This window comes from Dioscorea cayenensis, unplaced genomic scaffold (assembly GCF_009730915.1).
Source record: "Dioscorea cayenensis subsp. rotundata cultivar TDr96_F1 unplaced genomic scaffold, TDr96_F1_v2_PseudoChromosome.rev07_lg8_w22 25.fasta BLBR01001349.1, whole genome shotgun sequence".
In the NCBI taxonomy this organism is placed as follows: domain Eukaryota; kingdom Viridiplantae; phylum Streptophyta; class Magnoliopsida; order Dioscoreales; family Dioscoreaceae; genus Dioscorea; species Dioscorea cayenensis.
Genome location: NW_024087740.1, coordinates 72,758 through 86,125, shown reverse-complemented (window position 1 = coordinate 86,125; position 13,368 = coordinate 72,758). Strand labels below are relative to the sequence as shown.

General features: G+C 33.0%; 2 protein-coding genes across 2 annotated transcripts; one reads left to right on the top strand and one right to left on the bottom strand.

The window, feature by feature from the left end:
- Nucleotides 1-1,048: 1,048 nt before the first annotated feature.
- Nucleotides 1,049-4,149, top strand: LOC120256245 (probable histone H2A variant 3). Its single transcript, XM_039263972.1, is given in 3 exon segments — nt 1,049-1,162; nt 3,771-3,830; nt 3,832-4,149. Coding segments are annotated over 3 exon segments (405 nt in total). The 5' UTR covers nt 1,049-1,054; the 3' UTR covers nt 4,069-4,149.
- A 438-nt stretch (nt 4,150-4,587) lies between these two features.
- LOC120256244 (3-ketoacyl-CoA synthase 11-like) lies at nt 4,588-7,010 on the bottom strand. Its single transcript, XM_039263971.1, has 2 exons — nt 6,897-7,010; nt 4,588-6,389 (listed from the first exon to the last, which is right to left on the bottom strand). Exon 2 carries the CDS (start codon nt 6,269-6,271, stop codon nt 4,739-4,741), a length of 1,533 nt encoding a protein of 510 aa, XP_039119905.1. The 5' UTR covers nt 6,272-6,389; nt 6,897-7,010; the 3' UTR covers nt 4,588-4,738.
- Nucleotides 7,011-13,368: the final 6,358 nt, after the last annotated feature.

Below are 13,368 nucleotides of genomic sequence, written 5' to 3'. Positions count from 1 at the left end.
GCCATTTCCGCAAAAATAAACTTGTTAGTTTTTAATATATATATATATATATATATATATATATATATATATATACTTACCTTGCATATCTTTCCTGTAGGATTCGCAATAGCAGGAAATGTGTTCAGAGAATTAGCACATAAAGATACAAGATGCCAATGTGAAGAAGGATGAAGTAAGGCATCATATCAAGATAACTCTTCTTCGTTATCATAAGCCAGAACAAGAAAGGATAACTCCTATTAGACTAGAAGACATGATCATTCCAGGAGATATCAAAAGACAAATGTTGTTATGGCGAGCACGTGCAACCACTAATTGGAAAAGAACTTGCCCCACCATTATTGACAACCAGAGATGCCAAATGGTGTTGAAAACAAAAGTCCTGAAGGTATACGTTGACCAGTACATGTCCCCATGTACTTCCCATTCCCAAATCTAATTTCACACATGCCAGCTGCCGAACTCCACATGAAGAAGATCTATGCATGGGCAAGAAAATATCGTTTTGGAGATTATTCCAGATTAAGCATTCCCACTGATATCTTAATGCTACCAAGTCCATAAGGATCTCTAGAAAGGCTTAGACAACATTACTGAACAAAATCTAGCCAACATGATGGAAGGAATATGGTGTCAGAAAAAGAGAGGACTTTTTGGGAATATGAAATAATCCACGGATTTTTTTATCAAGTGAGAAAGTTGGAGGGATGATATGAACAATTTATATATATATATACACGTATATATTTATTTACTTATGGGGACTTATAATTATAATCAAATGTAAACTAAAAGCCAAAGTCAAACTCCGCCATCCCACTAATCAAGGGGCGAATGGACGGTGCTGATCCACGGGGAGAGTATTTATACGTGAAGGGCTAACCTGTAATTTCCATGAAATTATGGGGTAGCTAGTTAGTGGGTTTACTTCGTCTCAACTCTCAACCCCGATACTTCTCGATCTCATGCGCATTGCCATCTTCTCTTCTCTTCTCTTCTCTTCTCGCTTTACTTCTCTTTGGAGCAATTCATCGAACATTTGGCAGGAACGATGTCAGGGAAGGGTGCCAAGGGGTATATAATGGGGAGATCGGCGGGTCTCCATAATGATAAAGACAAGAAGAAGCCCGTCTCTCGATCATCTCGTGCTGGCCTCCAGGTTCTTTGTTGTTTCCTCTCCTGAATCTATTGTTTTGCTTTTTGATTTTGTTCCTTTACGTTCTGGATTGCGTTTTTTTATGCCAATGAGTTGTTTTCTTTTCAATGGTTTCGAATTTGGATCATCTTCGGTGTGTTGGATCATCGGTAGATGTTTTGAATGTTGCTTTTTATGTCACGATGCTCTTTTAGATTCAATGAAGAATGAAAGCTTTTGTTTTTGTCTCATAGTGCAGAGATTGTGATTGGTTTGCAGAATTTTCTGTTTACTTATTTGTCATCTTCATGCAGTATAGAACAGAGTATGTTTAATTCTTATCCATGTATGGGGTTTGAGGAATTGAAAACAGTACTTTTTCACTGAATTTGCTATGTAGAGGTAATAAGAAGACGACAAATGCTCTTGCTTTGAATTTTGAATGTCTTAATGCTTTTTTGCTTATTCAGGTTGAGTAGTTCTGTATCATTAGAACCAAGTGTGTGGAACAGTTGCAAGGGTGCACTGTTGCCAAATGATGAACAGAGATTCACTTTAGTTTTCTCAGAGTGATTCATATTTTCTTAACAAAATGAATTTCATTGAATGATATTCAGGTAGAAATAAGCTATTGTTGAATGTCTGTAACTGATATAAGACTAATTTGCCCTCCATGCAAGGATGATATCAGGTTTCTAGTAGGGATAACAAGCCAAACTAATTCTGCGGGGACTCACTTCACACTTAGGTTTTTTTGGGGAATGGGTTGGTGTCTGAAAAATGACTCCCAACCCCAATCCTTGAACCTAGCAACATCCCTGCCCCATATACATTTTGAAATATTAGGAATTTTAAAAGAAATAAACCTGTGACTATGTAGTGTAGGACTCTGAAACTTTTATCTTTTTCTTTTTTATATCATTCATCATTTAATATGAAATTGTGATTCGAAGTTTCAAATTTGAACAGTAAAATTTTCCCAAAAAAAAAAACGAAGAGTAAATATCTTTTGACCTTGCCTAACCATAGCAAGAATTAGGAAAATAGACGAAGAAGAATAGTTGCTATGGGCAAGCTTCTTTGTTTAGTTGAACTGTAAGCAACCAATCCTATAGCTGCAGCCCAGTGGTCACATGAGAAGAACCTTTATTTGATATTTGCCAGCCAAAGAAAGAAGAAGAGAAGATATGAGATATGAAACAGGGTTTGTGGATGCCTCACTGGAATATTTAACCTGGTAAAACTTAAGGGAAAGGTTTGAAAGATTCAAATTAATGTATATCCGACAATTCTCGATCTCTTTTGTAGTTGAATCCTCAAGATTTTGGTGAACTTGCACCAACTCACTTTCACTTTGTGATAACTTAGCAAGAGCATGAATTTTACTGGGAACTGGGAACTTTGTCTGATTTGTTCTGTAACTCCAACAATAAACTGAAGATGCTAGGTTGTAAATTATAACTTGCATGGCTGGTAGATTTTACATTAAAAAGGTTTGGAGTCTTGGGTATGTTATTTGCTATGTATCTTTTGCTCATTTGGTGCTAAATTTCGAGGTCGTCAGTAGTTTGATAATCTTCCTCTCCCAGTGCCTTACTTCAGGTGAATTCAGGAGCAGAATGGTGCACTTAAGACGTTTTTTTTTTTCAATGATAAATATCCGCCTAAAGAAATTCTAGGCCAAAAATTCACTTAGATCTCTTGAACTGTATTATACATGCACAGAGTTGGGATTCTGACACCGGGCACTTCGAAAATGTAACCCAGAAGGAATAATGCCGAAAAATTGCTTCTTTCAGACCAAAACGATATAGATATAACAATTTATTGGTTGAGATGGTTTACTCTTTGGGGTACTTAACAATATGAGCAATGTTTTTTGTACCAAATATCTTTTCCCTGTTGACATCACAAAGAAATGATAGCCGTCCAAATCACTTTGAGATGTAATCTTGTGACTTCCAAGAAGAAAAATAGGACTATTGTATATTTGGAAAGTCAATTTGTTAAATATTTTTGGTTCAAGTATGATTCATTACTCTTCTTTCGGCACATAGGAGGCCTAAATCTGCTCCCTGTTCTAAGTTTCTTTGCATTTCCTTCATAATTTATATTAAATATAGCATCCGCATATGAGTAAGCCGTACCCTAATGCACTAGTCTTCTGCTGACCTAGGGTTGAGGAAGAGTTAAATGTGGTTGGCTTGACTTAACGAGTTTTCACTTTCAGACTCTCACCACATTTAAAACTGAGGACATGCAAGTTTAGAATTAGTAAAATTCAGTTTTTGTGCTGCGAGCTGATACAAGTTTAATGGTAGACCATCTCATCTTCTTTCTCTTTGCCCATGCCATGTGGAACAAAATCTTGTTGAACGTTAACATCAAAAACTAGCTTCAATTTTTTTTATAAATACAGTTGGATACATTGATTTTATTTTTACAGATGCTTCAATTTTCCTTATAAAAAATTGTTGATTCTATTTCTGAATGTGATTTTTCTGTAAATACATTGATACGAGTAGCCATTGTCAAAATTTCAACTTGTTGTAGATTATGTTGGAAATGTTCATGTACTGTCAAGCATACTTTGTTTGGATCCTTGCTATAATTATTTTCCATCTTATCGCAGTTTCCAGTTGGTCGTGTCCATCGGTTGCTGAAGTCTAGAATTGCGGCAAATGGACGGGTTGGGGGCCACAGCTGCCGTTTACACTGCAGCCATTCTGGAGTACCTAACTGCAGAAGTGTTGGAGCTGGCTGGCAATGCAAGCAAGGATTTGAAGGTGAAGCGTATAACGCCAAGACATCTACAACTCGCCATACGTGGTGACGAAGAACTCGACACCCTCATCAAGGGAACCATAGCTGGAGGAGGAGTCATCCCCCACATCCACAAATCTCTCATCAACAAATCAACAAAAGATTGATTAAACCCACAACATTCTTTTGCTGCTGCCAAAATGCCTGTCTTTTCCCAAACATCTAAAATCATTTTGTATCTAGCGTGTTTTTCAGTTATTGACTAGAAATTAAAAATACCTTACTGACTGAAAATGCAATCAGCTTTTGGACGCAGGTGAGTTGTTATGAGTTTGCTTATTAACTGATGGGAAAATAAAATAGAAGCTTTTCTGTCACAAAAACTCTGATAAGTTGCCAGCAAATTTTCGTTGTTGCATTGAAGCAGAAAAGGAGCAGGTAGCATCTATGGATATGTTGGTCCCATGCACTTTTCCCTTCTTTAATCTTCAACCAGGGCAGTGCTAGCTGGCGAAGCAAAGCTCCATAATTGAGCAATTGTGAAATCACATGATCTACTTACCTGTACATCCATGGTAGAAAAGCTCAGTAAAAAAAAATTTAAAACATAACCCCAGGACATTATTTTTCTCTTTCATTTGTGTTTCCGCAGGCGAGATTGATTGTGATGGTTGTGATGGTCAGCATTTTCATTAGCCAGAAATAGCAGGATTTGCATTAACAGATAAATAGAGATCTAAACAAATACATTGAAATTAATGAGTTCAGATACCTAATGACTACAACTGGTTCATCTAGTGACTGAATCCATTCAAACAGTAAAAATTGGAGTTAAACTCAAATTGCAGATACCCTTGGAACAGGGACAGGGAAGTTGTCAATCTCATCCATCCAAGGGTTCTTCTCCTTTGCCGGATTCACCGTCTTCAGAGCCTTCCAGACTGCACTGTTACACTTAAATCCAGAACCAAATGCAATTTGCCAAATCCTATCACTCTTTTTAATCCTTCCTTTGCCCTCAGTATAAGCTAATTCATACCAAAGAGAGCTGCTTGATGTGTTCCCAAATCTATAAAGAGTCATCCTTGAAGGTTCCATGTGCCAGTCGGAAAGCTGCAAGTTCTTCTCCAGTTCATCCAGTACTGCTCTCCCTCCAGCATGAATGCAGAAATGCTCAAAAGCCAGCTTGAAGTCTGGGATGTATGGCTTTATCTTCATCTTGAGAACCTTTCTCCCGACCAATGTAGCAAAGAAGAGTAATTGCTCAGACATGGGCAGCACAAGAGGGCCCAATGTAGTAATGTTGGTCTTCAGAGCGTCACCTGCAACTCCCATCAGATCCTTCGACAGGGAAACACCAACTTTTCCATTAGCATCCTCCTCCTGGGTCACACAGCTAAAGCATTTATCATCAGAACCTTTATGGGTACGCACAGTATGAACCAGCTGATACTTTGATCGATGCCTATCAGAGCTCTTGTTGGACAGGAGTACCGCAGCACCACCCATTCGAAAAAGACAATTAGAGACAAGCATAGATCGGTTGTTGCCAAAGTACCAGTTCAAAGTGATGTTTTCCATGCTTACAACCAAGGCATAGGAATTAGCGTGAGCTTGAAGAAGATCCTTAGCAAGATCTATCGAGATTAGTCCAGCACTGCAACCCATTCCACCAAGATTATAGCTAATGATGTTTCCCCTGAGCTTGTAATGGTTCACAATCATCGCTGAAAGTGATGGAGTTGGATTGAACAAGCTGCAATTCACAACTAAAATCCCCACATCTTTCGGTTTAATGTTAGTCTTGGCAAAGAGCTCGTCAAGAGCTCCAAACATGACAGTCTCAGCTTCTTTTCTGGCCTCAGCAATGCATGGGTTAGGTGGAACATTAAGGACAGCCTCAGGGAGGTAAGTGTCCTCACCAAGGCCTGATCTTTCCAAGATTTTGCGTTGGAATTCTAGGTTCTCGTCAGTGAATGAACCAGTCAACTTAGACCGTTCCATGAAGATTTGCCTAGTACATTTTCGAGATTCTTCAGGCTTGTAGCAAGCAAAGTTGACAAGGTAAACAGGTCGAGGCCGGGTGAGGAAGTAGAGGGTGGAAAGGAATACAAGAAGTGCTGAGCAAATGATAACAGAGATAAGATTGAAACGTAGATGGTCCCAAAGTTCATGGAAATCTTGGCGTGAAAAGGTGGAGAGCTGGGCAACAATGATCCCCAAGAGTGGAGTAAGGAAGAGGTACATGGCATGGGTGATAAGGTAGTGGTATCCAAGCTTGACATACTTAAGCTTCACTGATTGTTTGAAGTCAGGGAGCCTATATGATGATGATTGGAGCAAGGATGTATTTATTCTGGTTTCATCCATGTTCAAAATAGTTCTACAAGAACTCTATTGGTTGATGGAATGAAGATCGGAAGATCACTACTTACTTCAATTGGGATCAATGCTCAAAACTCCTTAGCAATCAGATTTCATATATGGTCTGAATCAAAAACACAGAACTAAAGTCAAGAAAAGAAAAAAACAATATACTTCTTCTAAAATGATCATGGACAAGCACAATCCAAACATGGAAAGTGTTATGAGAAAAATTGAAGAAAATTTTGAATTTTCTTCTTCTTTTCTAAATCTATTTTCAATCAATCCGAACTCATCATGAGAGAATAACTATTCACATCAAGAAACAAAATAGAGGGAAAAAAAAAAACAAACATGATCTTGAAGTGCCATACCAAAGAAACCACCAACAGAACAATAATTTGAAAAGATAACTTCAAAAAACAACCCAAAAATTGTATTTTAAGGAAAATCACATACCATACCACATTATCTAAAAAGCAATGACCACACATTACAAATCACAAAAATAATATAAAAAAAAAACAGACTTTTAGAAAAAAAATAAAAAAACCAAAAAAAGGGAAAGATTTCACAAACAGAGATCAAACAAAGATCAGAACTTGATGCATTCCAAGATGAGTAAACGCACCGGCAATGAAGAACCCAGCTTCTGACCGGCCGTAGTAGATCGCTCACAAGGAAGACGAAGAAGGTGCTACCAACGGTGAGCGACAAGAAGGGGACACAAACAAGAGGTCCCCGGTATATATAAAGCCCAAAAATTTATTATCACCAATTTTTTTATTTTATTTTTTTTCTCGGTCACAGACCTTTTTTACCGTCTAAATTTCTTGTTTTTCTTTTTTTAACCCCTGGAGTTGTTAAAATATTAAATAAATAATAATACATGGTATTAATGAAAATCTGAAAGGCATGACTCTTCCCATCATGGAGATAGCTTTTGCATTGATGACATAAGTTGTTCTGCTGTTTTCCTTTTTTGGGGCCGTGTAGTTTTCAGTAACGTGAATTTTTATTTTTTTTTATAATCACACGATAATTTAAAAGTTTTCAAGTGGAATCTTAGAATTGACCCTTTAATTTATTTAATAAAAACTTAATTTTATTTAAGATGTTTTTTTCCCACATGTTACTAAACTCCATTTCATTTGTGATGAATTTGTAAATAAAACTCAATAAAGGAAAATTATAACAATATAAAAACTATAAAAGTTATTTATGTATAAGTAAAAATAATAAATATTAGATTATTTTGGAGAAACAAATGCATAAAAAACCATTAGAAAAGATAAGGAGGATATAATAGAAATTTGAAAAGTTAAAGAAGATGTGAGATTAATTATACATTAAAGGCCAGTTTGGTAGGCATGATAAGAATGATAGAATATGATAACCTATCATATCCTACCATGTTTTGTTTGACGATATGATAAGCTTATCCTATTGGCCCACTGCTTATTTCTTATTTTGATCGGACAAAAAAAAAACTTGTCAACAACTAGATAATAAGATAAAAACAAATGCATAAATAACCATTAGAAGAGATAAGGAGGATATAATAGAAATTTGAAAAGTTAAAGAAGATGTGAGATTAATTATACATTAAAGGCCAGTTTGGTGGGCATGATAAGAATGATAGAATATGATATCCTAGTTTGACGATATGATAAGCTTATCCTATTGGCCCACTTTATCCTCCTTATTTCTTATTTTGATTGGACAAAAAAAAACTTGTCAACAACTAGATAATAAGACAGAAATTAAGTAGAGTTTTTGTGATTAAAGGGTTTCTCCATCGATCTGAACAAAAGTTATTTTTCTTCTAAATCTCTTTTTTATCATGCCTTATTTAAGTTTCTCCAATGATTTTTTTTAAATTGATTTTGATATTTATTTTGTTATATTGATGATTTTGTTTATGATTTTCTCCAAGAAGATAAGTATGAAGTATAATTTTTGAAAGTTGATGATATTGCAATTAACATATTTGTGGATATTATTTATAGGTTATTTATTTTTTAAAAATTTAATTGAAACTAATAAATCTAAGTAAATCATCAAGATAAAAATAAAAATAAAGTCTATTTAAAAAAAAGATATATAACTATATCATAAAGGTAATTTTGTATATTTGCATACCATTCACCCATATCCTTTCCTACTTTTACTAAGGGGCCGTTTGGTTGCAAGGAATGGAATGGAGAGGAGTGGAGGAGTATTGAAAATGAGGGGATTGGAAAAGGCATGGGTATGAAAACTATGTTTGGTTGGAAGGATTGGGGAGGTAGTTTATTGGGAATGAGAAAAAGTAAAAAAAGAAGATATGATAAAATGACCGTCATGCCCTTTTATATAAATGAATATCATTATTATTATATATATAATGATGTGTGATAATTATTTTTAAAATTATTTAAATATTAAAATAAATTCATTATTATAAAAAGATATTTAACTTTAATAGCTCACATGTGACACTATTTGTTAATATCCAAAATTTTGTTAATATCATTAATTAACAATTAATTAACCATAATAAATAATTATTTAACTTTAATTAAAAAATTAAGTCATAATAACCATTCATATTAATTATTATTCACTTTAATTACAATAATTAAGTATTAAATTAAAATAGTTCATTTTAATACTATTCATTTATTTATTATAATTAATATTGTATTTAAATATTTTCGGATTAATTATTATTTAATTATTATAAGAGATTATTTAGATTAATAGATTTATAATTAAAAAAAGTAAAAAGGGTAAATGGGTAAATTCTACCCATCATAACCCTCATTCCTCCCACTCCTCAAAAATGAGAGGCATGGAAACTCCCCATGCCTCTCTCACTCGCCTACGCCTCCCACTCCCATTACACCATATCCAAACAAGGGGCTTTTCAATATAAGTAATGATTCTCATTCCTTTCCTTCAAACCAAACACCCCCTAAGTCCTCCTGCCCGCCACTAAAATAAAAATATTTATATCTTAAAGTGTTATTTTAAAATTTAAAAGTTAGTTAAGATTATATAACATTGACTAAATATTAAATTAAAAGTCTTTAAAAATTTTGAATTTTTAAAATTATTATTAAAAAAATTTAAAAATTAGATCTTAAAAAATTGGGGGCCCATAGAAGTGAGACCAAAATATATATTTCCCAAACATCAATTTTCATAAAAGCAAATATATTTCCCTTCGTTAAATTAAAAATACCTATCCAAACAAGAGAAGGGATCACTCTGACCTTCCAAAACCCTCATTTTGCTTTACTTTCCTTCGCCGGCCCTCAATCCAAACATAGCATAAAGCTTTTTTTTTTTATAATGTAGTACTGGTAATTATGTTTCATCTAAAAATTTTGTCTCATTCTAAGTTCAATCAAATTTTAGTTTCACGAGTATTTTGAAAATTTTGCTAATTTACTGCATTGTTTACCAATAACGAGCCGAGCCGAGCCGAGCTTTGCCTTGTTCAAGCTTGGCTCGTTACTATTTAATCGAGCTTGAACTCGAGCCGAGCTTTCTTCGAGCTTCATTTTTTATGTTCAAGCTTGGCTCGTTACTATTTTAACCGAGCTCGAGCTCTAATCGAGCTTCTTTCGAGCATCATGCTCGAGCTCAACTTGTTAAGAAAATTAGAAGCTTAGACTTAGCTAGCTAACTTGATTAAAGCTTGACTATTTTTTTTATATTTTATTTTTTTATTTAGTAAACTTATTTAATGAATCATTATCAAGTGTGACTCAACTCGATTTGAGTTTGATTATATTAATGATTGTTACAAATAAAATTGTAAATGATACTATAAACGAGCTTTTAATTATACAATAAACGAGTTCTTCACAAGATTTAATGAGGCGAGTTTGGTGGTGTTCAAACTTGGCTCGTTTATCGTATGAGCTCATTTAACTTAATGAACTAGTTGACCTGAGCTTTTAATGAGCTAGCCTTCAAATAGTAGTTTATAGCCCTATATGTGTAACTCAAATTGACAACAATGACATAGTCACATATACACCTTAATATACATATACATATACATATATATAATGTAATATATATATATATATATAAACGAGCTTGTTCATGAGCTTGGTCACGAGCTGTGTTCGCGAGCCAAAACGAGCCGAGCTTTTGGATGTTCAAGCTTGGCTCGTTTATTAATCAAGCTTGAAAATGATGTTCAAGCTTGGCTCGTTTACAATATGAGCTAAACACGAACGAGCCTTTATCGAGCAGTACACCGAGCTACTCACGAACGGCTCGGCTCAAATACATCCCTATTTACCATGACCAACTAAACGTAATAACAAAATATGTTAAATAATACAAATTCCCAATTAAACATGACTATGCATCTAACATACTGTGTAAATCTCATTATTACAGTAAAGCAAAAATCTCGTAGCCAAATAGCCTTTTGGGTTTTGATGAGTTTGCTTTTGTTTTGTATGTTTAAAATTAGTAATTTTAACTGAATCCAATGTTTATTTAATTATATTATTATTTATTGTAAGCATGTAATTTAATTTTGAAATCATGATTTCATTAACATCAAAAATTAGTTGTTTTTATTTTATAAATACTTGAACAAGAGAGTGAAACAATAACTAGAAAATAAAAACAAATAGATAGAAAAATGTTTTTATTTTATTGGAAGAGAACCAAAACGGGCTCTAATTTTTTATCACAAAAAAAAAAGGCTCTAATGTGGAAAGAGTTGCATAATTATATTTCAATCAATTATAGATTGCAATCCCTAAATGCGAAAAAAAAATAATAATATCAATCTTGTCAAATCTGGCTAAGACCAAATTTTTAATCCACGAAATTGGACATCCACATAAAATGTTGTATTTACAATACTCCTCCTTTGATGTCCCATTGATAGCTACTGTGCCTCTTTAAAGCCTTAATGAGGAAAACCATGTGGGAAAAAAGTCTTGGTGAAAGAAAACGAGTAAATATCTTATAATATGCATAGTAGTTTACTTCATTAAAAACTTTATTAATAAAACCCAGTGGAACAAAGCCTTGCTTAAAGGAAAATTGTCATGGTATTACTTAATATCTCTGAGTTGACTCATTCCAATCTCTCTGGCGGAAAATTTACCAAATAGGGCTAATAAATATATATATGTTTTGTAGTTAGGGATGTAAATGGGGCGGAGAATCCCTCGTTTCCCGCGGGGATCCGCCCCGATGGGGTGGGGATTTCCGAAATAACCACCCCACGGGGCGGGGAACAGGGGAAAATCCCTCCCCGCTTCGTGGGATGGGAGGCGGGAAGGGCATTCCCTGCCTCGCGGGATCCCCTCCCAGCTCCCCGATTTTTAATAATATATATATATATATATAGAAAATAACTTATATGATTATTTATATATTTTTTTAAAAAAATTCAATATGAATATAAGATTATAAGGACCAAATATTTGGATTTTAAAAAAAAATATATTTTTGGTATTTATTAATAATGTTTTAGACTTTTACTAATACTAGTGTTACTCCCGTGTCATGTACAAATATAATTATATGAAATTTTTTTTACAAAATTTAATAAATTTTTTTATTTTTATTAAAAATTAAGATAAAATTAAGATTAGATAAAATAAGATATTTATCAACTTTAAATATATAATATTTTTAAAAAATTAATTTTATTATATATTATGAGATAAAATAATAAAAATTAGTTTAAAATAATATAATTTAGTATTATGTTATAAATATTTTAATGTTATTAAAATAATATTGGTAAAATTTTTATGAAAAATTGACAAGTGTAAAATAGGTCTTCTATTTTAATATAAATATATATATTGATACATAGTATTATTAGAATTTTATGTAATAAAAAAAATTGGTTGGGGACGGGGAATCCCGGACTCCGCAAGGGAGTGAGTGGGGAGAATTTTTCCCCCTGCAGGGAATTTGGAGGTTGGGAATCCCGACCCATGGGAAGCGGGGATGGGGACGGGGATCCATTCTCCGTCCCGCCCGCCCCGCCCCATTTACATCCCTATTTGTAGTTCAAACAATATAAAAAAAATCTATTGAAATCCACCCTAATTAAAAAAATTCGTTGAAAAATTTATATTTGAAAAAGTATCTTAAATGATTGAAAATAGAAATTAATTTTAAAGTTCAATCAAATTTTTTTGATGTAGCGTGAAAGGTGAGTAGAAAATTTTAATATTTTAATTTTTAAATTAAAAAGATTGACATTGCATGGTGATTTTCTTGGTCTGCTTGAACAAAAAAATTAGGAAGATAACTAAGAAATATTAAAAATGAATAAGACAAAATGTAGATTTAGTTTTAAATTTTCTAAAATTGTCAAAGAAAACAAAAACACAACGAAATAAATGCAGATGTTAGAATGTGTCTTTTAAAACTTTTAATATTTGTATAATGGTTCACATGCTTCTCATAAATTTTTTTGAATATTATATATTTTTTAAATTTACTTGGGCCAATTTAATAATTTTCTCATATATATATATATATATATATATAATTCTAATCAATATTTTTACAATATTTGTGGGGACAATTAAACATGTAGCTCCACCCTGTTAATCTTATATACCAGTTTCTCAAATATTATAATAGGCATTATTTAAGTGAACATATCTCTGCTAAGTTATCAATTGAATCAATTTGTTTAACATCTGTATCACTATTCTTTTGAAGAAATCATATATATGAAAAAAAGTTTAGTGGAATGTGTTTCATTTTCCCCTTTAATCTATACTCCTTTCAGTTAACTTATGCATATAATATTGTTTTCGTATAATATTGTTAGAATTTTTTTTTAAAGCAAATTACACATTTCTAGAATTTATTGGATCATCAATCTTAATTAAACTCATTCTCAACTTACTTTATAATTGTAATTATTTCTGTATGATTTTAAAGAATAGCAACAATAGTTAATTTTGTTGAATATCATGAACTATACTTTATTTGTGAATAAATTATTTATTTGAGAGTAAGCTTTATGTAAATCAAATAGACAAAATACAAATTTGAGACAAAAATTTTAAAATGGTAAATATTTACTCAAATCCAAAAGATGGAAAGAGTAA

Coding starts and splice junctions, on each gene's coding strand:
- LOC120256244 (XM_039263971.1), bottom strand. CDS start 6,271: ATGGATGAAACCAGAATAAATACATCCTTGCTCCAATCATCATCATAT.